This window comes from Electrona antarctica, assembly GCF_951216825.1.
Source record: "Electrona antarctica genome assembly, chromosome: 16".
Classification (NCBI taxonomy): Eukaryota; Metazoa; Chordata; class Actinopteri; order Myctophiformes; family Myctophidae; genus Electrona; species Electrona antarctica.
The window spans coordinates 27,700,736-27,727,303 of record NC_136797.1 but is presented as its reverse complement, the minus strand read 5'-3'; the positions used below and the strand labels follow the sequence as shown (position 1 = coordinate 27,727,303).

The 26,568-nt window shown below is 44.9% G+C and overlaps 1 protein-coding gene across 8 annotated transcripts in view; it reads left to right on the top strand.

The window, feature by feature from the left end:
* The window catches only part of LOC306940033 (putative E3 ubiquitin-protein ligase HERC1), an 84,248-nt gene that overhangs the window by 26,334 nt on the left and 31,346 nt on the right, over positions 1–26,568 (top strand). For 3 of the 8 annotated variants that reach the window (XM_079524938.1, XM_079524939.1, XM_079524937.1), the window contains exons 23-48: positions 990–1,176; positions 2,989–3,130; positions 4,526–4,690; positions 5,979–6,048; positions 6,140–6,185; positions 6,342–6,601; positions 7,690–7,887; positions 8,410–8,530; positions 9,440–9,680; positions 10,115–10,281; positions 10,564–10,725; positions 10,822–10,919; positions 11,494–11,589; positions 11,876–12,043; positions 13,212–13,451; positions 13,870–13,953; positions 14,487–14,712; positions 15,124–15,403; positions 16,434–17,269; positions 17,398–17,626; positions 19,667–19,836; positions 21,952–22,035; positions 22,728–22,914; positions 24,090–24,217; positions 25,094–25,317; positions 26,277–26,536. In XM_079524938.1, coding sequence (XP_079381064.1) covers positions 990–1,176; positions 2,989–3,130; positions 4,526–4,690; positions 5,979–6,048; positions 6,140–6,185; positions 6,342–6,601; positions 7,690–7,887; positions 8,410–8,530; positions 9,440–9,680; positions 10,115–10,281; positions 10,564–10,725; positions 10,822–10,919; positions 11,494–11,589; positions 11,876–12,043; positions 13,212–13,451; positions 13,870–13,953; positions 14,487–14,712; positions 15,124–15,403; positions 16,434–17,269; positions 17,398–17,626; positions 19,667–19,836; positions 21,952–22,035; positions 22,728–22,914; positions 24,090–24,217; positions 25,094–25,317; positions 26,277–26,536 — 5,069 coding nt within the window. Of the gene's footprint in view, positions 1–989; positions 1,177–2,988; positions 3,131–4,525; positions 4,691–5,978; positions 6,049–6,139; positions 6,186–6,341; positions 6,602–7,689; positions 7,888–8,409; positions 8,531–9,439; positions 9,681–10,114; positions 10,282–10,563; positions 10,726–10,821; positions 10,920–11,493; positions 11,590–11,875; positions 12,044–13,211; positions 13,452–13,869; positions 13,954–14,486; positions 14,713–15,123; positions 15,404–16,433; positions 17,270–17,397; positions 17,627–18,347; positions 18,395–19,666; positions 19,837–21,951; positions 22,036–22,727; positions 22,915–24,089; positions 24,218–25,093; positions 25,318–26,276; positions 26,537–26,568 lie in introns of all 8 variants that reach the window. The other 5 variants (XM_079524944.1, XM_079524940.1, XM_079524943.1 and 2 more) reach the window with 4 other exon arrangements.

The following is a 26,568-nucleotide window of genomic DNA, read 5'->3' as shown; positions in this document are numbered from 1 at the left end:
ACTCACTCCAGAGAGGGCCACTATGTTTCCACACTCACTCCAGAGGGCCACTATGTTTCCACACTCACTCCAGAGGGCCACTATGTTTCCACACTCACTCCAGAGGGCCACTATGTTTCCACACTCACTCCAGAGGGCCACTATGTTTCCACACTCACTCCAGAGGGCCACTATGTTTCCACACTCACTCCAGAGGGCCACTATGTTTCCACACTCACTACAGAGGGCCACTATGTTTCCACACTCACTACAGAGTGCCACTATGTTTCCACACTCACTCCAGAGGGCCACTATGTTTCCACACTCACTACAGAGGGCCACTATGTTTCCACACTCACTCCAGAGGGCCACTATGTTTCCACACTCACTCCAGAGGGCCACTATGTTTCCACACTCACTCCAGAGGGCCACTATGTTTCCACACTCACTCCAGAGGGCCACATTGCATATTAGCCTAATGTCGTCACTTCACTGCTTCAGGCTATAAGCAAGGACCATTTTGAAGACCTGTTACAGAGGTTTGAGCCAGCAATCTCAAGGCACAGTTTATCATTGATTGGTCAGCTAATATAAAGCACTTGCACATTCCTCAAAAAGTTAAACTAGCGTATTCGCAACTCTTTAAAGTGCTCTGCTCGGGCCAAAACAAGCACACACTGACCCTAGATCTATGTTGTCGTCTTTTGGACATTTTTTCCAAAAAATGCAAAATGGGGCCTACTTTGTAAACCTGTAAATGTAGTTCAGACCAAAGATTCACAACGAGTTTAAGCCCGATTTATACTTATTTGTACGATAATGTTGCACACCGAGAATAGGTGACCTACAAGTCAACACGTCATGGATGCGACGCGTTCTGAGATTGTCGCTCAGCTATTTTCAGCATACGATCGATACCATCGTGCATACATTTAAGCATTACAATGTTGCGGAGAAAAATCGCTGCTGTCTTTAGGGGGAAAAAAAACGTTTTGTCCTTTCTACTGCAGAGTTTGCAGGCTTCCCAGAGCCCTGGTGAGGACAGACCGGAGGTCAGCGCCACAGGGGAGCAGGCTGGAACAGGAGATCAGGGTAGAGAGGTGGAGGAGCAGGTCTTCTCTACTTCCATAGCAAAACACAACCAGGAAGAGACGCCAGAGGAGGACGCGCTGGACAACAGTCGCATGTACCTGTCGGGTAAGCACGCATCGCCATTCATTTTGTCCCATATTTCAGTGGTGTAGCCCAGTGACTCTGAAACCTTTTTGGAGCGGTGGGCACACCGCTCTCCATCATGTAGCTTTTCATGTAGCAACAACCGGTGAGAAAGTGGCACTGTTGAGCTTCACACTGGGCCTCATGCGCCAACCGTTCTTAAGAAGTTCTTAAGAGGAAATTTGTTCTTAGACCCACTTGGGAAGTTTTTAAGAAGGTTTTGGGATCCCTCAATCTTTTCTTACCTGTGATTTGTTCGTAGGTAAGAACAGAATCTACGCACACTGTGGAGCACTCTTAGGGTGCCTTTTTTGTTCTTAAGTGCAATCTGAAAACATAAAGGAAAAACAGCGCCCTCTGCATGATGCTCAAAGTTTGGTCTGAGGACCTCAAGGGGTCCTTGAGGAAGTTCCAGGCAGTCCACAGCAAAATATGGAACATTTTACCACTTTAATCCCATTTTATACTTTGAAAATAGCCAATCTACAAGCTCACAAACGCGTCCCATTACTGCCCATTTTGAGCTTGTAGATCGGCTATTTTCGAAACATTTTGATAAATAGCAGAACATATTTTCATATGGGGGTCTGCAGAATGCATGTCAATTTTGGGGTCCTTGACATGAAAATGTTTGAGAACCACTGGTTTAGAGTTTACAACCCAATCCAAACAAACGCAACATACCCACCACATAAGAAAGTTGACTATTGTGAGATAAATAATAAAATACATTCATGAATATTAAAAATATTGAAATATTGAAAATATGAAAAATTCTGTTCACTTCAGTACCTCTACAGTAATATTGATTTTTAATGTTTGGAGTCTGGTGTTCCACCATATTTAGACTTTAGTTTAGGTATTCTTGACTTCACTCAACTTTATTTCTATGTGTGAGGTCCTGTGATTTTTGTGATTGTGCTGCAATCACACACAGGTGTGACTGCAGGCAAGGCTATGGAGTCATGCAAAACCACACCCACCTGGGTGAACACAGGTAGGAAAGTGAATTCCCAATAGGCCTATCTCACAGCCCGCTTTTCACGCCCACTTCCGGTAAATAGTGGTGTCATTAACATTAGCATTTACACGTTTTTTTCTCTGGAGAATCTAAGTACATTTTCTAATGTAAAAATGTGACAGACCAATATTATTATGAAGCAAACAAGATGGTAAATCAGCTCGAACAGATAGAACAAACCTTACCTTGAGAAAACAAAAGTTGTAGACTTCTTAAATTACCTCTGTTAACCGTCTGCCTGCCGCCATTCATTAATCCCTCGATTGCGTATTGCCAAGGTTTTATCGCGCGTAACACTTACTTTGAAGATCCAAATATCCGTAATCGCATTGTTCCTGTGAAAAGCTGCTGTGTGTGGTATCATGACCGGTTGTTGTTGTCTCGCTCGGCGGTGGAAAAAGCTGACCGCGAGTATCACAGCGCCTGCTACAGGCCGTTGAAAACGCTTGTCTGGGACAAAGCGTCCTCTGCAATGTCGCTTCTGTGAGATAAAGCATAAGTCTCCAAGAATTCAAGGCTTCATGGGTTGTGTAATTGATAGAAAATAAGTCATTTTTTGGGTTAACTATTCCTTTAAGTCTGTCCTATATACTTCATTGTTTGCCTGAAATGCACACAAAAAAGGGACAGTGGTCTAAAGGTAGTTTTTGTCTGAATTTAATAAATTATTAATATTATTATTTTTGTCTTTTACCACTTTACCAACTATCGATACTGTGTGTACATTACAAGCATCAACGGTTTCACGAAAGCAACCCGTTTCTCTCTTACAGAGGTGCTGGAATCCTTCATGGCGACCCGGGAGGCGATGCAGCTGCAGCAGAACGTGACGGTGTACGAGTCCTTTGGCACCTCCACACTCCCCAGCAGCATGGAGAGCACCGCGGGGAGCCCCGAGAGGGAGGCAGCCCCCAGGTAGGTGTACGAGACGAGTCCTTTGGCACCTCCACACTCCCCAGCAGCATGGAGAGCACCGCGGGGAGCCCCGAGAGGGAGGCAGTCCCCAGGTAGGTGTACGAGTCCTTTGGCACCTCCACACTCCCCAGTAGCATGGAGAGCACCGCGGGGAGCCCCGAGAGGGAGGCAGCCCCCAGGTAGGTGTACGAGTCCTTTGGCACCTCCACACTCCCCAGCAGCATGGAGAGCACCGCGGGGAGCCCCGAGAGGGAGGCAGCCCCCAGGTAGGTGTACGAGTCCTTTGGCACCTCCACACTCCCCAGCAGCATGGAGAGCACCGCGGGGAGCCCCGAGAGGGAGGCAGTCCCCAGGTAGGTGTACGAGTCCTTTGGCACCTCCACACTCCCCAGTAGCATGGAGAGCACCGCGGGGAGCCCCGAGAGGGAGGCAGTCCCCAGGTAGGTGTACGAGTCCTTTGGCACCTCCACACTCCCCAGCAGCATGGAGAGCACCGCGGGGAGCCCCGAGAGGGAGGCAGTCCCCAGGTAGGTGTACGAGTCCTTTGGCACCTCCACACTCCCCAGTAGCATGGAGAGCACCGCGGGGAGCCCCGAGAGGGAGGCAGTCCCCAGGTAGGTGTACGAGTCCTTTGGCACCTCCACACTCCCCAGCAGCATGGAGAGCACCGCGGGGAGCCCCGAGAGGGAGGCAGCCCCCAGGTAGGTGTACGAGTCCTTTGGCACCTCCACACTCCCCAGTAGCATGGAGAGCACCGCGGGGAGCCCCGAGAGGGAGGCAGTCCCCAGGTAGGTGTACGAGTCCTTTGGCACCTCCACACTCCCCAGTAGCATGGAGAGCACCGCGGGGAGCCCCGAGAGGGAGGCAGCCCCCAGGTAGGTGTACGAGTCCTTTGGCACCTCCACACTCCCCAGCAGCATGGAGAGCACCGCGGGGAGCCCGAGAGGGAGGCAGCCCCCAAGTAGGGCTGCCACCAGTACACATTTATGTTGACCATTAATTGACACGCAAATTATTACGATTAACGATTTAATTTGTGGCGCTACGTACTCCACTACATCTCAAAGCCAAAAAGGTTACTTTTACTTAAACATACATTGATTAAACACCTCAACCCTATACATTTCGGCCATTTGGAAATAGCAGATCTACAAGCTCACAATGCGTCGCGATGTGTGAGCTTGTAGATCGGCTATTTTCAAAAGATTTTGTACACAATTTGAACTTTTGAAATGGGACATTCTGCAATATGAGTACTTTTATGTTCAGTACATTTTGATGCCGATACTTTGGTACCCTTACCTGGTTACATTTTGAATACGGGACTTCTACTTGTATTGTCACTTTTACTTAAGTAAAACATTTGAGTACTTTTTCCACCACCGCCCCCCGCAGGCAGCAAGGGGAGACATGCGGGGAGTCAGAGGAGGGGGGCACGTCCTTCCCTGCCACCTGTCATCAGGTGGTGTCCCGCTGTCTGTTCCTCCTACTGGGGGTCGCAGCTGCCTGGGTGGAACCCAGCAAATGGGACAACCCACAACCTGTGACCATCGGAGATGGGTAAAGAACTGTGTGTGTGTGTGTGTGTGCACGTGTGTGTGTGCATGCGTGTGTGCGTGTGGATAGGATTTTAAACTGCAGGTCACCGTGTTTGGAATGATTTACAATTTATCAGACATCTGATCAAAATAACGGACAAGCAGGTGCATAGACGTAGCCAATGACGGTTAAAGACGTAGTGAAATGAAGAAAAAAACAACCGTTTTTCACACTTTTTAGAGCATATCCGTGGTCATCATATGGGCATAAATAACAATAGATTTTTACATCAAACGTCCATAAAAAGCCAATATGAATTACTTCGTTTGAACAAAAACGTGCTTCATGATGATGTAACTCCTTCAAAACCGCTCTCAAAGGGCACCTACGGACGGCTGCAATTCAAAACTGGCCCCGTAAAATCGGAAAAACATTTTCCCCTCACTGTATAGGTTTTGTTTCCCTTTTTACCTCCTTTCCTGTTTGTGGCTATTATAGTAGTGTATTTGTACGTCTCTAAATGTTATGATGAATTGAACATGGTGGACCCTATTGTAAACAAGTGTAATGCTTTATGATGTCGTCCACAGTTAAGTTGTGCTTGAAATGTACTGTAAAACCGTTAATACATTCTTCAATCAATTAATCAATCAAACGCGGGCAGAATAATCTTGATTTCATTCACCTGTTTGATTCCCATTGCTGCACGTTCCTCCAAACACAGCTGAATTGAAACGCTAAAATGTGTATCTGAAAACATTGTAGGTCAAACATATGCCACGTAGTAGTAGCAAACATGCGTTGCTGGCCGTCTGTCTCTCACCCATAGCCTGAAGGGATGCAACGTTCTGATTTGGTTCAGAAACGTACAGGCTTCCGTTTCAGACTGAAACTTCAAAATTAAATGACAGAAAAAGCCATTCCACTACGTCTTTAATGCATTATATTTGGAGCTGAAAGAGAGAGAGAGCTACAACAGCCCCAGTGATAATGAATTACCATGGGTTGTTTAATCGGTCAGGATGTCCGGAGGGAATTTTATTTTCCGGTCTTGGCCACATAAAAACGGTCAAAACTGGCAATTACCGGACTAACGCAAACTCTGGTGTGTGTGTGTGTGTGTGTGTGTGTGTGTGTGTGTGTGTCACACTAACTGATAGTTATAATTATGTCCAGTTTCTATTCAGCCAGCTCTTTATGGAAAACTTAAAGTTAACAATAGAGCACGTGTGGTTTCATAAACAGGGTATCGCTCTATAATATGTCCACTGTTTCTTTTCCACTAACTGTGAGTATCCTTGTCCTTCAGGAAATTATCTGTAGATTCTCCGCTCAGGCCCAAGTCTGAACTCAAGCTTAATATTGATGGTAGAAAACATGTAAGTCACGTACAATAAGCTACAGTATTGTGGCTCCTACTACACTACCTTACCATTGCTGGGTCACTAATGTGGCTTTTGTCTCATTTAGGTCGACCAGACAAAAAGCTCTCCGGGATCTTTTAAGAATAAGATGGGTAAGTAGGATTTTCACAAAATTGTATCCAAATATATTCCTATACTGAGGGAAAAAAGTGAAACAACCCATCTTGTGGGCGTATTTTATTTAAAAAAAAACATAATTGAGAGAACCACAAACATGTCTGGTTACCTCTGCTCCGTGTGGCCTCCAGGGTTGCCTTTGTGTTCTCTACACATCATGAAGGATGCCTGGGAACGCCTGCGCCAGTGCATCAGTCCCACCGCCACCACCATGTCTCCCTGCGGGGCCGACAGCTCGCCCATCCTCTGCCAAGTCTTCCACTTCTTATGTGGGAGCCTGGACCGCCTGCTGTCCCCGTCCCCTTCATCTCTGCCTGACAAACTGATGTGTCCTGAGGCCGACCCCAAGGACATCACCGTAGCCATATTCCAGCAGCAACAGAGGGCCGAGGTAATGTGTTTTCCCCGACTTTAATTAAGCTACCAATTAACAGTTTAATGACCCACGACGTACTGTCATGGGCCCGAGACGGAGATTGATTAATCTCCGTCAAATTAGTGATATCAAAACCGGTCGCATCGCTCCACAGCCTAGGCGCGCTTGTTGCGCAATCCTCTGTGTTGCACAACAGTGACACGTCATCGAAAATGTTCCCTGCCTGTTTAGCCGACGACAACGGAAATCTTAAAACGTTAATAACTCGCGATCTAAATCCTCCTAATTATAAAAAAGATCCTGTGTTTGACGGCCCTCCGCAGTCCAGTCGCGATAGATTTATTCTTACGTCCAGTTGTTGTCGATCGCATCTTTAGTGTTGTGGCTATATTTAGCTGCTACACACACATTCACAAGAACATCCGGTCCGTCGGTAAAAGTGGTCCGGGCGCTATAAACAATGGGCACATTAAATGAATGGATTAAATAGGCCCGGGCCCTTAAGGTGTTAAAGTGTAATGATAATAATTCCCTTATGATAATAATTGAACCATTACCCGATACCCGCGTAAACCCTATATTCGTTGTCGTACACAAAAGATGCAAGCAGATTCTTCAAGCTCACACCGTGTCACACCATGTTCACACCGTGGCGTGTTGAGTTTGAAGATCTGCTATTTTCACTTAATGTTTGCCTATTTCCGCCGAATGTTTGCGTATTATGACATGTCCAGAATGGGGACGCTAAGGTTCATGTGGTTCATTAGCTCATAAAGCTCATAATTATATTGTTCACTGTGCAGTTGGACTCACAAGTCGGTATCTAAACACTTGACTCAAGTAGAGACTGAGGACAATGACTTTAACAAACGACTGCATTGCAGAACCAAAGAAGGGTCTTTAGGCCACTGCCCCTCATATTGGGGCAGTGATATGGTTTTCAAAGCAGCAGGCGTAGGTTTGTTGGCGTCCGTTCTCGCCGCTGTTCTAACAACGTACATTGAATTGAATGTACTTTACCTGTGTCAACAACAACGTTATACCAGGTCGCTGATTTGGATGAACTGTGTAATTTAACGTCGGCTCCTCTGCGTGTTTCTCAGGTGCGGCTGGAGGCTTTGCGTCAGATCTCTTCCTTCCTGTTGGAGATGGAGGAGAAGAGCAGCGGCTCGTCCCTCCATCCACGTTTCCCTGGCCTGTTGGAGTCAGTGCAGCTGCAGTTCCTGTCTGGCTGCTTTAGTCTCGGAGCACCCACCATCGGATGTCCGCCTGGAACTAATGAGGAGATGCGGCACTTCACGGTATCACCACTGTGTACTAGGGCATTAAGCAACTAGTCGACTAGTAAATCCACTAGTCGACCTTGTTGGTACTAGTTGACTAGTTGATAAGAATTTTGTAGGCCTCAAGATCAGGTAGATTATAGTTATAGTCACCAATGTACACAGTTTTTAAATGTACAAATATTTATTATTTTATAAATTATTCATTTAAAACAAAAAAAACATAATAGGTGGTTAAACAACTAGTCAACTAGTAAAAATGACTAGAAGTGAATGCCCTACTGTGTACCTCATAAACCTTCCAGGATTCAAATGCAAAAGTAGCAGATCTACAAGCTCAAAACGTGTCGCTTCGAGCCGCGTTTCGAGCTTGTGGATCTGTTACTTTTGATGTTTTTGTGTGACGAAAGAACAAAAATGAAAAAAGAGCTTTCTGCCAGCCAGCAACGGAAAAAAAAAAGATGACAAATGGAGATACAAGGTTTCTCGGTTAAAATGGTTCGGTAAAACTTCTCTTGTTCTCTTTTGCCGTTTGCCCAGTCTGGCACGCAGGCAGCAGCCACGATGACGCGGAGGGATCTCCAGTCTGCAGCTCACACCCTCTTCCAGCAGGTGGTGCATGTCCTCAGACAGAAGGCCCTGCTAGAAAGAGCACCCACAGGTTAGCTGGACCATCGCTGTAGCCACTGTATGTTTCCATCAAACTTTTTCATGTCATGGAAAGGACCCCCAAATTGACACTAATTAGCTCGCGGACCCCCATTTGAAGAGATATGCCAGGGAGAAGAGTTTTTATCCAGCTCTAGTAGTGATTCTCAACCTGTTTAATTTCAAGGACCCCCCCCCCCCCCCCCCCCCCCCAGTTTGACATGCATTAGTCTACAGAAACCCATTTAATGGCATTTATATCTCAGAGACCCCAATTTATATTGTAAAATCAATGTTAATTTAACTCTGAGTGTACAAATGGACCCTAACAGGTTCATTTGGTTCCATTTGTACACTGAGTTACAGAACCATAAGGGTCCATTTGGTTCCAAACTATCATTTAGCTGGGGACCCCCTGGAACTCCCTCAAGGAACCCTGGGGGTCCCCGGACCCCACTTTGAGAACAACTGTATTGACACACACTGGATAATTCATTCTTTCAGTGCCTTTGTGCTACAGTACAATGCAGGGCTGCAGCTATCGATTATCTTCTTGGCTATTATTCTAGTCTAATGATTGAGTATTTTTTTGGGGGACATTTATTTCCATTTTTTTTATCAACAAATGCAGAAATGCAAAAAATATAATATATTTTTATAATGGATTAAACGAGTAGTTTGATTATTCACATAAACCCTATTTATCTTAATTGCGTAAATATACTGAAAATAGCCAATCTGCAAAATAGCAGATCTATAAGCTGATTAAGCTCATAACGCGTTTGCTATTTTTGAAGCTTTTAGCTAATTTTAGAACTGGTGCACCTCTACTGATATAATGCAATGCTCCCCGTCCCGTCTGGAACAAACCCGTTATTTTGTGGTTGTAAATGTGCTATTAATGTTATTTCTCTTCTCCCAGGCTCCAGTCAGCATCTCCTGCTCGCCTCAGTGTTTGCTCTGAACTTCCACTACCAGCCCATGGACGTGGTGTTGGTCGTCAAGTGTGGCCTCCTGGAGACCCTTTCCATGCTAACTGACAACACATGTGTGCTGATGAACCAGAGCTTGCTGGCAGCCTCCTTGTCTGGACCCATGCTACTGAGCGGAGCCGTCAAGTTGGCTTGCTCCCGCCTGCTCCAGATATTGGCCATAGCTGCGAGGTGAATAATTCAAAACAGCTGGATTTGAGACTAGATGTCCTCTTGGATTTTGTGTCGTCACAATACAATATTTTGGCAATAATATCGATATCCCGGTATTTGTGATGCCTTTATTGATAATGAACAGTTCTAGCCAGACAGGGAAGGGGGAGAGAGATGGGGAGTGACACGCGGCAAAGGCTGTCGAGCTCGGGAGTCGAACCCGCGGCACGCCGTCCGGCTGGTTTGGCAGACTAGGTGCCCAGACGGTTGAGCTAACCGTCCAGGCTGATATTCCCGGTATTTTTTCACAAATATTGTGATGTTTCATTTTGACGATATCGCCCCAGCCGGGCCACCCTAACTTGAGTGTATAGAACTGTTATTATTCAGATTAGTGCATTATTAATTGATATGATTTGTTTGAAATGCCTGTATGTAATCAATGAATGCAGCTCCTGTGAAGGTGCACTGCCTCTGGACGTGTCCCAGGCTTTAATGGAGGTCATGTGTAAGCAACTGCAGACTCTCCTGGACACTTTCCGCCAGCAGGAGGCAGCAGTGAGAAAAACAGCAGAGGATACGGAGATAGACTCCTGTAGCAGCAGATCAAAGCCAGGTGGTAAGGCACATTTGAGCTAGCTTCTTTGTTCACTTTGGCTTATCATGTACGTGTATTCTCACAATTCTGAACAGTGAATTTCTAAGATTATTGTTTGTTGTTTGTTTTAATATCTTGATAAATGTTCAGTTGACAAATCTTCTTTTCCCTGGCACAAGCTATTTTCAGAAGGGTGTCTGCAGCCAAGAACAATTTAGGGGTCCTTGATATGTAAATGTTATGAGAACCGCTGTTACTATGAAACGGAGAATGATTCTCGTTTAAATGTTCTTCCACCTGTAGGCATGGAGATAATGCAGACCAGCCGAGTGGTGGAGTCTCAGTTGGCTGACTTCCTTGTGTTTCTGAGACGTATCCTGTCGCTAAGAGGGAGCAAAAGGGTCCCTGCTTTCATCAAGTGGATTGATCCACTTATGGACATCATATCCCACAAGTGTCCTTTGGGTAAAACCATACAGAATGCCTTATATCATCCGCAATGTGCTGTTCACGATGTTTGATCTGCAATAATGATAATAATTTACCGGCCCTTGTTTACAGGTTCTCCACATTTCCGGAACCTTCGAACCAAACTTCTGTCCTTTCATATTCTCGAAGGACTTTTACCTGCGTGTTCTGAGCCCGTTCAAATTCAGCAGGTAAAATGGACCGTTTAAATATGATTTCATTCATCTTGTGTCGTCATCTTGTGTGGCCGGTCAGTGGTAATTTGACTCAGAGTATAATTAGTAAATGGACCCTTGAGGGTCCCTTTTGTTACACTATATTTGTATACTCTATCAGACTTACAAATGGATAATTTAACACTGAAGATTTGACTATGCTTATTGGCCATCGTTGAAGGAAAAAAGATTCATGGGTTAATTAATTTATAATGGGCCTGGGCCGTGGCTCAGCGGTCCAGGCACCTTGGCCGGTAGTCCGAGTCTGGCAGTGTGCCGCGGGTTCGACTCCCGATCCCGACGGCCTTTACTGCATGTCACTCCTCCATCTCTCTCCCCATTTCCTGTCAGCCTATTGTCTGGCCCTCCTATAAAAAAAAGTAAAACATTAAAAAATAAATAAATCATTTATAATGTACAAGTGAAAAATTTAAGCAAACAAAAGCAGGATGCGATGAGAGGTTACTATAAAAAAAAGTTACTATAAAATTGTGTCATTGGTTATGGATTGCATTTAAATTAACACATGTTCTTTTGCGTCTCCCTGTAGATCATTGAGCAGCTATTTAAGCTACTCTCTGTGACCATGTGGGAGGAACCCTTAGCTGAAAAGAACCAGGAGGAGATGTCTGAAAGCACGACCAAGGTAATGTTTTCTATAACATATATTATAGACACATTATGCCTCTCATTGTGCTTTAGAACATTGTGCTGTCCACGTGATATCCACACATTATTATTGCAGTGTATATATACACCTCAAAATATGTTTTGCGTTATTTTGCATATACTGCATTGTATTAAGATTTCTTCTTTTTACATTTGTGTTTCTTAAAATGGTTTCAAGCCCTGATTTAAATTTTTGTTGTACATTTTATTTTCTTCATTGTGAACTATTATTGCATAATGCTGTCTAATGTCTTGTTTTATAGGATTCCGGCAGCGATGATGAATGTATTCCTATTGGAAATTTTTCTTTTGACCCGTATAAGCTGATCTGCTGTTCATTGGAAAATGGGAACATTGTTTCCCACGGCTCAGGAGGGAAAGGTTACAGTCTGGCCACAACCTCCATCTCCTCTGGTTGCTTTATATGGAAGGTAAGGAGCATAATTACAAAAACGTAGCTGGAATTCAATGATGTTTTTCAATCATAATATGATATATTGTAAATAATATTATTATTTACAATATATATATATTTATTTGAGCAGTGCACACCGCTCCAATGACTGGCCGTGTGTCGCTATGTATGTCTGTCTGTTTGGGGTATGTACAGCTGCAATACCAGTGGGTGACCTAAAGTGGCACTGCTGAGCAGCCTAAAGGGCCTTTCACACTAACCACTATATCAATAAAAGTACAACTAACCATAAAACTGTACCGTACAGTACAGAGTGAAGTACACTAACTAATCACAATAAAAGTATAGTTGCACCGCTCAGTTGGCACGGGTGTGATTTTCTTTCTAAATTAATGCTTGTTATGTATGTCCCTCAATTGTGGTCTAATGGTAAAGGGACAAGACTAGCGCTATCCAGGAACTATTTCTGTTAAAGCACGAATACAAAGCGGTGACTCTTAATAGCCAGAAGTCAATCAAAATCACACCCGTGTGAACTGAGTGGTGCAACTCCCCTCTCCCCCTGCCCCTCTCTCTCTCTCTCTCTCTCTCTCTCTCTCTCTCTCTCTCTCTCATTAGCAGGCAACAGTGCAGCACTATCTCTCTCTCCCTGTTTCTGGCACAACAGCGCCACTTTTGCCCCTACTGGTACTCTAAACATAGTAACATAGTCACATAGTTAGTCACATAGGTTAGGAGTCGGACATTGCTGTTCCTTGGAGTGGTTGCACCACTCAAAAAGCTAGGGGGGTTGCAGGTAGAAAGGGCTTCACAGTACAGTATATAGGAGGTGGTCCAATACCAGATGAGTGGTCCAATTGTGTGTTGAAGCAGAGTGTTGTAGGAGGTGGAATGTGACGGCGTGGACAGGGCTCCTTGTCCTTGGAGGAGATGAGTGAATCTGAGTTGAGGGTTGAGCTAGTTTGGAGACACCAAAGGCAAAGACTGCAGAGAGAGACAATAATAACCCAATTATGTCATGCTTGTCATGTCATGCACAACATATACTGTAACGGCTTTCATCACAAATTAAGTTTGTTTAGTTTGTTTGTTTGTTTAACATTAATTCCCCTGTCTCTCGCTTTAGCGCTTTAGAAATATATTTGAGTGTGTGAGGATTGCCAACCTGTCCTTTATCTCCTCAGTTTAACATCACCAAGGAGAACAAAGGCAACGAGGGCACATGTGTCGGGGTCTCCCGCTGGCCCATCGGAGACTACAACCTCTACACCACCACTGACATGTGGCTGTACCGCGCCTACAGTGGCAGCCTGTACCACGGAGGGGAGAAGCCTCGCACCCTGCCCCCCTTCACTCAGGGCGACACCATCACCTGCATCCTGGACATGGAGGCCCACACCATCTCATTCTCAAAGAACAACAAGGTACATCGGCACTGAATGTCTTCTAGAGCCCGACCGATCTGGCTGAAATATCGGCCACTATTTGACTTTTTAAAAATCAGAAATCTAAATTCGTTTTCATATATTTAGTTCATGCTATACTTATACAATTGTTTAATCTATCAAAAAAGTGATTTGTTTTTAGTTTTTTTTATTTGTTTGCTTATAAGTTAAATATTCTTATATATAAACTTTAATCAAATCTATATTTAAGAATTTAGATTTTGCACTTTAAAAAAATGTGTTACGGGTATATGGGTAATCGGTGGTCTAGGACTCTCCAAATATCTGGCATCGGTTGAGCTCTTAATGTTTTCTTGAAATGATGAAACATTGAATAAAGCCTGAACGGTACAGTCCAACATGCTGGTGTTCTCTGTCTAATTGTATTTTTCTGTAGGAGCCAAAGTTGGCATTTGAAAATGTGTCTGCCACAGAGCTGTTCCCCTGTGTGTTGTTCTACAGCAGTAATCCAGGAGAAAAGGTACTTAACTGAACCAGTCGGCATTCTGATCGTACACTTTGAGATGATTCACCACGGTTAATCTGATGTTGTGAAAAGTTAATGCAAATCATTTATTTTATAGTGTCTAAAATAAAAAACCTTGTTCCTGATGTTGAAGGATCTGTATAGTAGAATGTTCTTCCTTTCCCCCCCAATGTATTCATCATGCCAATTTCCATTTAGCCCTTCGCTAAGTCCCTCCCCAACCCGTGCTTATCCAATAGGCATGTCCCCTTCGCTAAGTCCCTCCCCAACCCGTGCTTATCCAATAGGCATGTCCCCTTCGCTAAGTCCCTCCCCAACCCGTGCTTATCCAATAGGCACGTTGGCAGCGAGGAGACAGAGCAAGCTGTCCCCATAGAGATGCATGTTAAATGACGGGTTTCTCCATATAAATAATCGATCATTCATTTCAGTAGCAAGAGCTATCTAAACTATCCTTCCCAGTTCTGCTCCCTGCTGAACAAAGGCCCCGGCCCTGCGCCTCCCTAAATTGTTCCTTGCACCCTCAGGTGGAGATATGTGATCTTCAGATGCGAGTCATGCCCTGTGACCTGCTGCCTGGGGAGCCCCTGTGTAGCCCCCGGACCACCGCACTGCTCGAGGCAACAGTGCAGCTCCTCCACAAGCTGCACCAGTGCGACCAGTGGAGCCCACACATCAACCAGCACATCCAGAGCCGCCTGGACCTCATCGGTCCGCACATTAAAGACGGGAGCTTTGGGAACCTCAAGCCAGGTGATTCAATGAGTTTGACGCATTATTCGCGTCGACCTCCATGCACGTAAAAATAAAAGGGTAAGGGCATGTGTGTCTTGGGGGTGGGCGAACAGAAGGTCATACAGTACTGCACTGCTTCTCATCTGACCTGGGGTCCTTGGCTAAATGATGGATAGTTAAGTAAGAACCAATGGACCAGTGCATTGAAGGAAGCATGATGTCAGTCCTTTGCTCTCCCCAGGTTGGCAGAGGGAGTGTAGGATTACATTAAAAAAAAAGGGTTACAAAAATCGTGGGATATAAATAAATAATTACATAACTGGTCTGCGTTCTAATGGATCAAACTGAGTGTCCTTGAAAGTAAAAAGGTTTAGAATCACTGCAGTATAGTATGGTATTCTTTGCTCACTCACGTCCGTTCTGTTAAAGGCTCCAGCCCCCGATTCCATGGAGAGAAGGACAAACATAAAGACCAGGCTCGTAGCGCCACAGAGGCTGGTTCCTTGGGCTTGTCAGAGGCCCAGCTGGCAGACCTATGCTTTGAGGTATGGCCTGTGCTGGCTGTGATCGGAGGGGTAGACAGTGGACTCCGGGCCGGGGGCCTGTGCCTCCATAAACCCACTGGGCGCAAGGCCACCCTGCTGGGAGTGATGAAGGAGGGAAGCTCTTTGGCCAAACTCCAGTGGGAAGAGGCTGACCTCTCCTTCAGGTACTAAACATTCATGAATCAGTGGCACCCAATTTGTTGTTCCCATATTCCATTTTTTTTTAAGGAAGCCTGAATGTCTGAATGTATGTAGAAGGGAAAAGAGCAGTTAGGGGTATTCAATGGATGTGAATGCCCTTTAGTCTTTTAGTTTTACCTATTATTTTATATATTTTTTTATTTTTACTCTGCTCTGAACATTTTAGTAAAAATTTCAAATAATGTAACTGCGTAAAAAAGACCTTTTAATGTGCAAAGAATGTATGAAGAGATGAATCTAAGAATGTATGAAGTGAGAAATCTTGGAATGTATGAACTGATGAATCTAGGAATGTATGGAGTGACAAAGTCATCAAAAAGAATTCCCTTAAAGACCCAAATGTAATTTTAATTGGTTATCACAATTAATGTATATTGTGTGTATGACAGCCATAGACTGGAATGATAACTGAGGGTTAAAAATATAATACATTATTTAAATGAATACATGCACTAAAATATAATGGCAGAAGTCACAGTTTGGAAAATTCATGAGAGAAATCTTTTTTATGAACCTAAAATAAACATTTTAATGTTCCGTGCAGAAATGCTACATTTCGTTTGCAGAATATTGTATTGCTTTAGCCATTACATATTAGACTGTCAAGTCCCTCTCAAATTGATACTGTTTTTAATCAAGAAAATATTCATGTTTTTTTTTAATAAGAAATGTTTTATGTTTTTATCTAATTATCTATGAATGGACAATGCCATGTATTGATGCTAGTATTCATTTGATTTTGAAAGCCTACAGTATACCCTTTAAATTTTCACAAATTTGTCTTTTCCGTTTTCATTTTAAACATTTCATTTTATTTCTGTTAACCCTTCTGATCTTCACCTAGCTTCTTTTCTTCCTTTTTCTCCCATTCTTTTTTTTTTTCTTTCTCATTTCATCCTCCAATCCATCGATGCCCTCTCTCCTTCCTGCCACTGCCATGCTCTCTGCTGTGTCTCTGTGGGTTGTGTTCTTTGCCCTCCGTCACTAACCAAGCTTCCTGAATTCTTGGTCACCCAGTGACACACTCATCACTTCACTGGAGCCATGCGATTCGCTACACTTTGACATCACACGGCTCCGAGGCATCAAACCATCGGTGTTGTTGGATCTGGTCTGTCTGACGGGGCTGCTGGAGGAGCCTGAGGGACAAGGGCCTCAAAGCCACTGTCAGGCCTCGGAGAAGAGCTGCTCGGACGAGGAGAACGTTCTCCGCAGTGAGTTGGAGCGGAATCTGGATGAAGACATTGCCCGTGTCATGTCAGATGAAGATGGAAGGCTGACGGGCGATGGTGAGAGGAGCGAACTCAAGGAGAAGGTTGAAAGAGAAACGTTACTATTGAGCTCTTTACCCAAAGCTGCCACGCAGGTCTGTGACCAACAGGAGATCACTTCCACTCTACTTTCCCAAATAACGCAGACCCAACAAACCCCTCAAACCCCCAGAGCAGAAGCCTTTGCCCTCGAGTTGAGAGCAATCCGAGTGTCCTACCTACTCCTCGGGGCTTTGAAATCTCTGGCTGTCATTCTCGGCAGCGGGAAATTCACGGATGTGCTCCAGGTGCCCAAAAACGACTCTCCCTCCTGCCCCACGAGCCCCATTCCCAGCCCCAACCTCAACCAGGCCGCAGCAGTCTGCACAGCCGGGGATGACGGCGCTGAGCTGAGGTCGGTGCTGCAGTACGTGGTGCGGAGCATGGTGAAGTGGGCAGTCAGGCCTTGTCCCATCAAGCAGAGCGTGGCTCTGGCTGACCTGGAGCGGGCGCAGGTCATGATCTACAAAGGAGCCCTCAGTAAGCTGCATGAAAACAAAAGACCCAAAGAACGCAAAGGTAGATCGATTTTGGATTTTCATGTTGATTCTCGTTGTTGTTGTTTTTTGTTAACCACTTTCACCACTTTCATGCAATTGAATGTGAACTTGACCGTTGCTCTCTCCTCTCCTACCTTGTTGCTACAGACCTGGGCCACCACCACCACCACCACCACTCGTCTTCTCAGCCAGTGTCCAAGTCGTCCAGCTCCGTGTCCCTCTACAGCACGGGCTCAGAGGGCACCGCCATCTTTGGCCAGTCAGACGGAGCCTCTGCCTCGTCATCGTCTAACGACCTCGCCGCCTCCCTGCTGACGGGACTGCAGACGGACGGCCTCGAGAACTTCAACCCTTTCCTTCCCATCACTCTCTTACAGTAAGTAGAGACCACTGCCCGATACACAGACACTCTTTTTTTTTTTTAAACAAATTTTATTCAAAGAGTATGACATCATATTATGCAAGTTTCACAGAAAGAAAATACAACTCTTTGTTTTTATATTTTCTCCCACAACTCCTTTCCCAATCCTCCCCACCCACCCACCATCTTTCCCCACGAGGCCAGACATACAAACAACATAAATTATATACAGGTATAAAACCAATAAGTTGAGTACATAACTAAGATACACACAACATATATACAGGTATAAAACCAATAGGTTGAGTACATAACATAATAGGACACAAAGAAAGGGATCACATGTACACAGACACTCTTGAGCTGCAACTATCGCGTATGTCCTTAGCGATTATTCAGGCTTTTGAAATGTATTGAGAAGTAAGCCTATGTTTTTCTTTTGTTTCTTTTTTTTTTATAGACCACCAAATCAATGTGAAACGTTTAAAATGTATCAGTCTCATGCCTCAGAGCTTTTAGAACTACTACTTTTGCCGTCTGTGAAGATAAGAAAAAAATCAATTACAATTCATTAGTTGGATTAAACTGTTTCACCCCTACAGATTTGGCTCCGTATGGATGAGAATTAAAACCTCGGTTAACTGAAAATACAGAAATGTTCTAGATGTTCTTATAGGATCAGTGAGATACAAACATAGTTGTAGGCCATGGCGTTAATTGTTACTGATTGCAACAGATCTCTGTCTGTCAGTAGCAGCAGTTCACCTGAGGCCCAGCGGATGGGTGAGTTAGGTTGAAGGTGGTGTGGGCGTGTGAAAGATTCCGACTGTGCTTTGTTTAACCCAGCATCCAGCTCGATCTGCCCATGCCTGCTGTAAGCTAACCAACTGATCCCTGTGCCAGCCAAAGGAAACATGTGTAGGCCTTCACACAAAACATCGCAGTTCAGCACAACGAAAGGGGAGTGCAGTGTTGTGCGCCAAGTGCTCATTAAAGCCTATTTGGGCTCTGGCAACAAAGTATCATGTCAGAGCATACCTATTTCCACGCACCTCGACAGTGGGTGCAGGGCCAATAAGGCAATTATGGAAGGAGGTAGGGCCCGCACGCCATTCTTTTGGTAAAGACAAAGTATCATGTGACATATCGCGCAGAACATTTGACACTTATCAAGCGGATGCTTTCCGCCATTGGTGATGATGCTACTTGTTTTTATGAATGAAGACATTTGGCTGCCATGTTTGTGGAAGGTTAAACAGACCTCAGCTGGGCTTGGTGTCCGCAAAACGTTGGTTGGGCCAGGTCGGCCAACACACTTACTTAAATATAGCAGACACCCACAATATAAATTAGGCTTTAGCCTCTCCATCGGTCGGCTCAGTATGACAAATAGTTTTCCCTTACTTTGAGAACGTTTGAACTAGTTTTTGTATCTTCCACCCCCGCTCCAAAGAACAGAACCGTATTTGCACCTTGGCTTGAGAAAAGGGTTCAGTCAACACTGGCAACATATCTGCGGTACAATTTAGGGTTGTCACAATACCAGAATTTGAAACTTTATACAACAATAAAAAATTATACTCGATACCTTTTTCAATACCACGTGAAAAAGGGGAAAAAAGTGCTATGCATACAAAATAGGATTGTTTTTGTTTTGCTCTTTCTTTGCTACATGAAAGAAATTCCATGATAAAATTTGGTGGTATAAAATTTGTATACATTTCAAATAATTATGTTGAGGTGTGCAGCCTTCTTTTGAAAATCTGATTGTAAATCTTTTTCTTTTTAAATAGCGTTACTCCTTTCGATACTATTGATTAATGGAATTAAAGCGATTTGAACACGTGGCATCAAAAACATACTGATTTGACAATCGTTGTACACTTCACTTTTTCAACAAGAGGAACCGTGGTTTGTTAATTTTTGTGACGCATGTGTTGAACGTCGACCTCGAGCACACAACACATGGTTGAGCCATTCAAATATGACTGCCGTTAGCTTCCGTTCCGCGCAACACATTGCATGTTATGGTATGTGTCCTTGGCTCCCCTCCAGGCAGATGGTGCTAGTTCGGTTCCCTTCGCTTGCCGGCTTGGTAAACACTTCCCCCATGCACCACCCTTGCTTCAGCCTGGCCAGCTCTGCCTCCTGTGAGGCCTTCACAGAGCAGCAGACCAGCTTCCTGGAGCCTGGCCCTAGCAGCACGTTGGCCAGAAGCAGCCTGGGTAAGGAACACATCACAGACCACTACTGCACTGGTTCTCAAACGTGGCCGCAGACCCCCCCCCCCCCCCCCCCCCATCTGAGAAAATGTAGTGCACGACATGACCTGATGTATATAGGGTTAACACATTTTGACCTGAGATCAGATTCTAAAAAATGTCTTCTGCATCCTGACAGTTTTCTGAAAAAGCTTTTGAAAAATCGAAGAACCACTGACATAGAAACATCTATGTCAGTGGTTCTTCGATTTTTCAAAAATAGCAGACCTACGAGCTCGTAGCGCGCCACTCGGTGGCGCGCTATGAGCTTGTAGATCTGCTATTTTTCAATAGCTAAAGCATAACATAATGCTAACACCAAAAGGGGTTCCCGCCCAAAATGGGCTAAAGAAGAGGAGGCAGATGATTCGCTGCGGCGACCCCTGAAGGGAACAGCCGAAAAGGAAAAGAAGAAGATGGGCGTCAAAGTGGTTAACCCATTTTGACCTGGGAACGATTCTACAAATGTCTTCTAAATTATGAAAGTTTTCTGAAAAACCTCATGTTTCTATGTCATTGGCGCTCAACAATTTCATGTCAAGGACCCCCAGAATTATCTGTATTTGGCCGCCGACCCCCATCTGAAAATATGTTGTTCCAGGGACCTCCCAGAAGCAAAGATATGAGTTAAAAGTTTTCGTTCTGAAAAATATTTTCCAAATTTGCGCCACATTTTCACGATTTTTCTAAAATAGCAGACCTACAAGCTCGTAGCGCGCCACTCGGTGGCGTGCTATGAGCTTGTAGATCTGCTATTTTTCAATAGCTAAATTAATTAAATAAACACCAAAAGGGGTTCCCGCCCAAAATGGGTTAAACAGATTTTGATGCTATATTAATTAACACTTTTCTTTGGGGGGGGGGGGGGAAACCCCTCACGGACCCCTGGGCGGGTCCCGCCAGGCCCCACTTTGAGAACCACTGCTCTACTGTACTGGAAACTCTGATGATACAGAGAGACGAATATTACAAGCGTAGCGAACGTAACCAGCTAATTGCTGTAATGGGGTTTAGAACCGCGCATTATAAGCGAAGAGTTGTATAAAGGTTAATCAATATTCAACCTGCTGTTCCTATATTGGGTATGTTATTATAGGCGAACGTTTCCAAACATTTCCAAAAAAACAACAACAACTAGAAAATATAATTGGCTTAAAGGACCATTTCACCCATTTTCAACCTATCTTCACATAATTGGTCCTCACTAGTAGTGCTCACTGGTAGTCAGGTTTCTGAAGTGTCCATAGCCCACCAATGAGATGCAGAGAGAGTAGACATAAATTGTGCCGTCTTATGAGTATGACATAAGCATTAGTGCTGACCAATTATATGAAGATAACGGGTGAAGTTCTCCTTTAAGTGGTTAAAGTCTTGCTGATATCCAGGGGAGTCGATGCAAAGGGACTGGCGGTCAGTTTGGCTTTAAATAACATTAACTATTTGTACTAGGTATCATTAGCTATTGAAAAATAGCAGATCTACAAGCTCATAGCGCGCCACCGAGTGGCGCGCTACGAGCTTGTAGGTCTGCTATTTTTGAAAAATCGTGAAAATAATTATTTAAGAAAACTGGAGGATTTAGAAGATTTTTTTTTTATGTCAGGCCTAAATGGGTTTCATTTCAAATCCAGTCCTGCAGCTCAAAAAAATACATGAACAATTGCTCGATCGTAACAGTCTGTCTGTGTGTTGCATGGTCTGATTAATGTTTGTTTGCTCACGTGTGTGAGTTGGTGCTGAAATACAGCATGTTAGTTTGCTCTACCAGTGAACATGTTGATGTGGAACAAATGCATGCACTGCTGTCACAGTTTGTGTTGGTGTTGATATGAATTCATTAATCAATCAAGTGATTCCTAAGGGGTTAATTTGACTGCGCTTGAGATGAAGTAGCTCTTCATTTAAAAATGTACAACGCAATATTTGACAACAATTGGAAGGAGTCGATGACTATTTAATTATTGTCCTCGGATCTCTGCCGATGGAACTTAAGAAGGCAACTGTTAAATGATGGATGTGTGGGATTGTTTTTGTGTTGTTGTGTTTCTTCTATTCCTTTCCCTTCTTCTCGACCACCAGAGCGGGCTCAGATGTTTGTCGCCAGTCGGCTGCTGGAAATGGGCTTCTCTATGAGACACATCTACAGGGCCATGGAGGCAGCAGGTACTGCCGTCTGCGTCTACCTTCAGTGCTTTGAAACCATAAACCCATTTAGGCCTGACATAAAAAAAAAATCTTCTAAATCCTCCAGTTTTCTTAAATAATTATTTTCACGATTTTTCAAAAATAGCAGACCTACAAGCTCGTAGCGCGCCACTCGGTGGCGCGCTATGAGCTTGTAGATCTGCTATTTTTCAATAGCTAAATTATAACATAATGTTTAAAACACAGGGTTCCCGCCCAAAATGGGTTAAGACCTGATGCTGTTTCTACAAAATGTCTTTTAAATCTTCTGAAATTAACGTTATGTTGCTATATCAGTGGTGCTGCTCAAACTGTTTCATGTCAAGGACCCCCAAATGTTATGCATTTGGCCTGCATCTACGAGCTGATGAATTGACACACTATGAGCTAGTATATCTGCTATTTTTGAATAGCCAAATATGGGGGGGAACCCCACAGTCTATGGCGGGAACGAATGCATCACAAAGCGACATGTTGTGAAATCTTTGGCAGAGTTTTGGTGTACAGAGCCAACTCGGGTCCAGTTTCCTAAGTCTATTCTTGGTGAAACAGACCTGAGTTGCAACCGTACCGTTGCTATTTTTGGCCAACGTTACCCACAGAATAGGGGTTTAGGTGGCTAAAGTACTAAAAACTCTTGACACTTCACGTCTCCCGTTGGACCTTCCCAGAGGTGGAAGGCGAGGTGGACTCTCGGGCCATCGAGCTGCTGGCCAGCTGGATGCTGGAGCACCCGCTGACGGAGGAGCGCCAGCCAGTCGGGTCACAGAGACTGGGCAGCGCCGCCGACACCCCTTCTCCTGACGGGCCGGAGACGGTGCAGTGCCCAGAGGCCCCCACCAGTGAACCCATTGAAAGGTCAGCCGCTCACACTGGACATGTCGTTTTCGCTGGTGTGTAGGACACTGGTTCTCAACATCGGGTCTGGGGAACACCAGCGGTCCAAAATGGACCTTTGTTACGGATGTGTAACAGAGAGAGTGTACATGGGTTATCTCTGGGACCCCAATCTACAGTGTAACTTGAGAGTGTACAAATGGTTGTACACCTGTAAGGGTCCATTTGTGGACCCCTGGTGGGCCCTGGACCAGACGTTGACCTTTATAACCTTTATAATTTCTTGGACCCTCAGTTTGATAAGATTTGATCTCTGGGACCCCTGTCTACACCTTAAAAGCATTAATTTAACGCTGAGAGTATATACTGTAAATTGAACCAAATGCAATGAAGGGTCTCAGAGTTACACACCTGTAAGGGTGCATTTCATTTGGTTCCTAACTCAGTCATTTAGCTGGGGATGCCCTTCAACTCCATCAAGGACCCCTGGGGTGGGGGTGGGCTCCCTCGATCCCACATTGATAACCCAGGTGTAACCAGGAGATACCAGAGGTAACCAGAATGCCACACAGGTTGTGCAAGAATGCGCTGTGATTGGCCAGTAGCCACTTTGAGTGGCACTCGCTGCAAACACTCTCGCCAGAACATGATTTACTATTCTCTGCCTATCGGGTCGCAACTCGACCGGCCCTGAGTCGGCTAAGCGAACAAGGCAACGTTCGACACGGCAACTCGCTCGCTCGCTTTAGCTCGCTCGGTGCATGGTGTCTCACGTGGCTCAAGTTAGCTTGAGACGGCTGGCCTCCGTCGCAGTCTAGTCCATAGAGTTATATATTTAACCCTTTTTTACCTGAGATCAGATTCTAAAAATGTCTTCTACATCCTGACAGCTTTCTGAAAAAGCTATGTTTCTATGTCAGTCGTTCTTCGATTTTTCAAAAATAGAAGACCTACAAGCTCGTAGCGCGCCACTCGATGGCGCGCTATGAGCTTGTAGATCTGCTATTTTTCAATAGCTAAAGCATAACATAATGCTAACACCAAAAGGGGTTCCCGCCCAGAATGGGTTAAGGTCTCGTCCGCAGTTGTTGCAGGCGAGAGGCACTTCCGCGTTGGCCACAGAATCGGGGCGTGGTTATGAGCACAACCCGTGTAGGATTTGTAATGTCTCAACCAGAATCCATCTTGTTTTGCAGCATGCTGCCTGGGTTTGAATTGGTCGAGAGGGAGAACTTCCTTGATGTCCACTTGACCAGGAACAGACCCCCTCCAGCACGACGTCGACGCTCGGGCCTGGGTCAGAGGACCCCCTTCAGGAGGACAGGTGAAAGTACAGCCTAGTGGCACAATGGAAGTGTACATGCTAAATTAGGGGGTTTTTTTCCTCAATTTTTTTTCTTACAGTTTGTTTTTACACTACACCTAGTTGCTCAGTGTTTGAAAGCTATCCCCCAATATGTTTCTATTTGGTCATCTCATATACCTATTTACACACACCTCGACAGTGGGTGCAGGGCCAAAAAGGCAATCATGGAAGGAGGTATGTCCCGCACACCATTGTTTAGGTAAAGGAATTACGTGCGAGTATACTATCCCGTGAGTATACTATACTGACCTGATGAAGATCCTGTGAGATCGAAACGTTGTCTTCTTTTCAATAAAGTAATTAATTCCTTTACCTAAAGAATGGTGTGCGGGACCATACCTTCCATGTATTTGGTAATCTGTCATTGTGCTTTAGTTTAGAGTAACCTCCCATAGAATAGTTTGTTGCTGTATAAAGACAACCTACTGTAGTTGGGGGATTTTATACATGACCAAAGAAATGTATTAACCCATTTTGACCTGAGATCAGATTCTAAAAATGTATTCTAGATCCTGACAGTTTCCTGAAAAAGCTATGTTTCTATGTCAGTGGTTCTTCGATTAAAAAAAAATAGCAGACCTACAAGCTCGTAGCGCACCACTCGGTGGCGCGCTATGAGCTTGTAGATCTGCTATTTTTCAATAGCTAAAGCATAACATAATGCTAACACCAAAATGGGTTCCCGCCCAAAATGGGTTAACAAGAGCTTGTGACTAATAACATTGGGTCCATTTAATGCAGGCTTTTTTCCCTCCATTTTCTGTAAAGTAAACCTTTTGGACATACAAGCTTTCTGCCTGACAGCAACAATATGTGCTCTACCTTCCGTTTCAGAATTGCCGTCCCCGTCACCAAACCCTCTCCCACAGCTGTACCATCCAGACATCGGGGTCTCTGATTGGCCCGAGCAGCTGGAGTTCCACCCCTACTCGGTAGAGGAGGAGTCGGAACTGGGCTACATGGACGACTTTGATGACGCGTACCACGAGGAGCCCTACGAGGAGCTGCTCACGCCAGCCTTCTTCAGCCTGGAGAGAGAGACACTCCAGATGGTGGAGGTGAGAGAGAGACACTCTGGAGGGGAGAGAGAGACACTCCAGATGGTGGAGGTGAGAGAGAGAGACTCTGGAGGGGAGAGAGAGACACTCCAGATGGTGGAGGTGACGTACAGTGGCACACTGACACCAGTGTTGATTTTGTCGACTATGACGAAAAATGTTTGTCGACTACCTTTTTGAGTGGTGTAAACCACTCCTACAACTGGCTTTGTTAGTCTGTCTGTCTGTCTGCAGAAAAAATTAGCATGGTTGCTACGGTCACCCAGTTCACCCGGGTGTGATTTCATTACGTCAGACATTACATCAGACCACAGCTGATCAGGCTATATAAGACCTTACACCACTCAGTTCACACGGGTGTGATTTTTTTCACTGACGAAAACTAAATGTAAACTAAATGAAAACTAAGCTATGATGACTAAAACTATTAGACTAAGTATATTGACAATTTCATCAACAAATAAAAACTAGACTAAAATGTTAGGATGGGACTAGTGGACAAGAGATCCAGTATAAGTAAAAGACGAGTCCTTTTAGACGTGGTTGCATGCGCGTGGCAGCGGTGGCCGAACGGATTGTGGAGCGGTCTTGATACCGGAAGGTCGCCAGTTCGAATCAGCGGTCCGACACGTTAAAATGACCACCGCTGAAGTGCCCTTGAACAAGGCATTGAACCACTATGATGAAATGTTCTATGAGCAGGGCCTGGCTGGAAACAAGTTCTTGAGCTTAGCCCAGATACCCTGGGTAAATATAGTAATCATTTAATTTCATTTCATGCTGAAAATAGCCAATCTACAAGCTCACAGCGCGTTGCGCTTTCATTACGATGGCACCAATGCCCGCCAAAATACTTTAGCTTCAGCTTTCTTCTTCTTCTTTGTAAATCGCTCTGGATTATGAGCGTCTGCTGAATTGTAAATTGTAAATTGTCTTCTTCTCTCTCCTCTTCTCTTTAGGGTGGGGAAGAGCAGAACCAGGTGGTGAAATGTGAGCTGTGCAGCACCCTCACCCTGCAGTTCAGCAACCACATGAAGCGCCAGCACCCAGGCTGCGGGCAGACCACGGCCCGTCGGGGTTACGACAGCACCGGGGCCTACGTGGACGTCTGGTTCAGAGGCGACTGTGGCTCCAGCTTCCCCTTCTATCTCCTCTGCAACTCCTGTAGGGAAATGTACCTCGCTGCCAACCTGGAGGAGCTGAGCTCCAAACATGATAGGTACAGACAAAAGAGAAACTGCAATCCAGAAC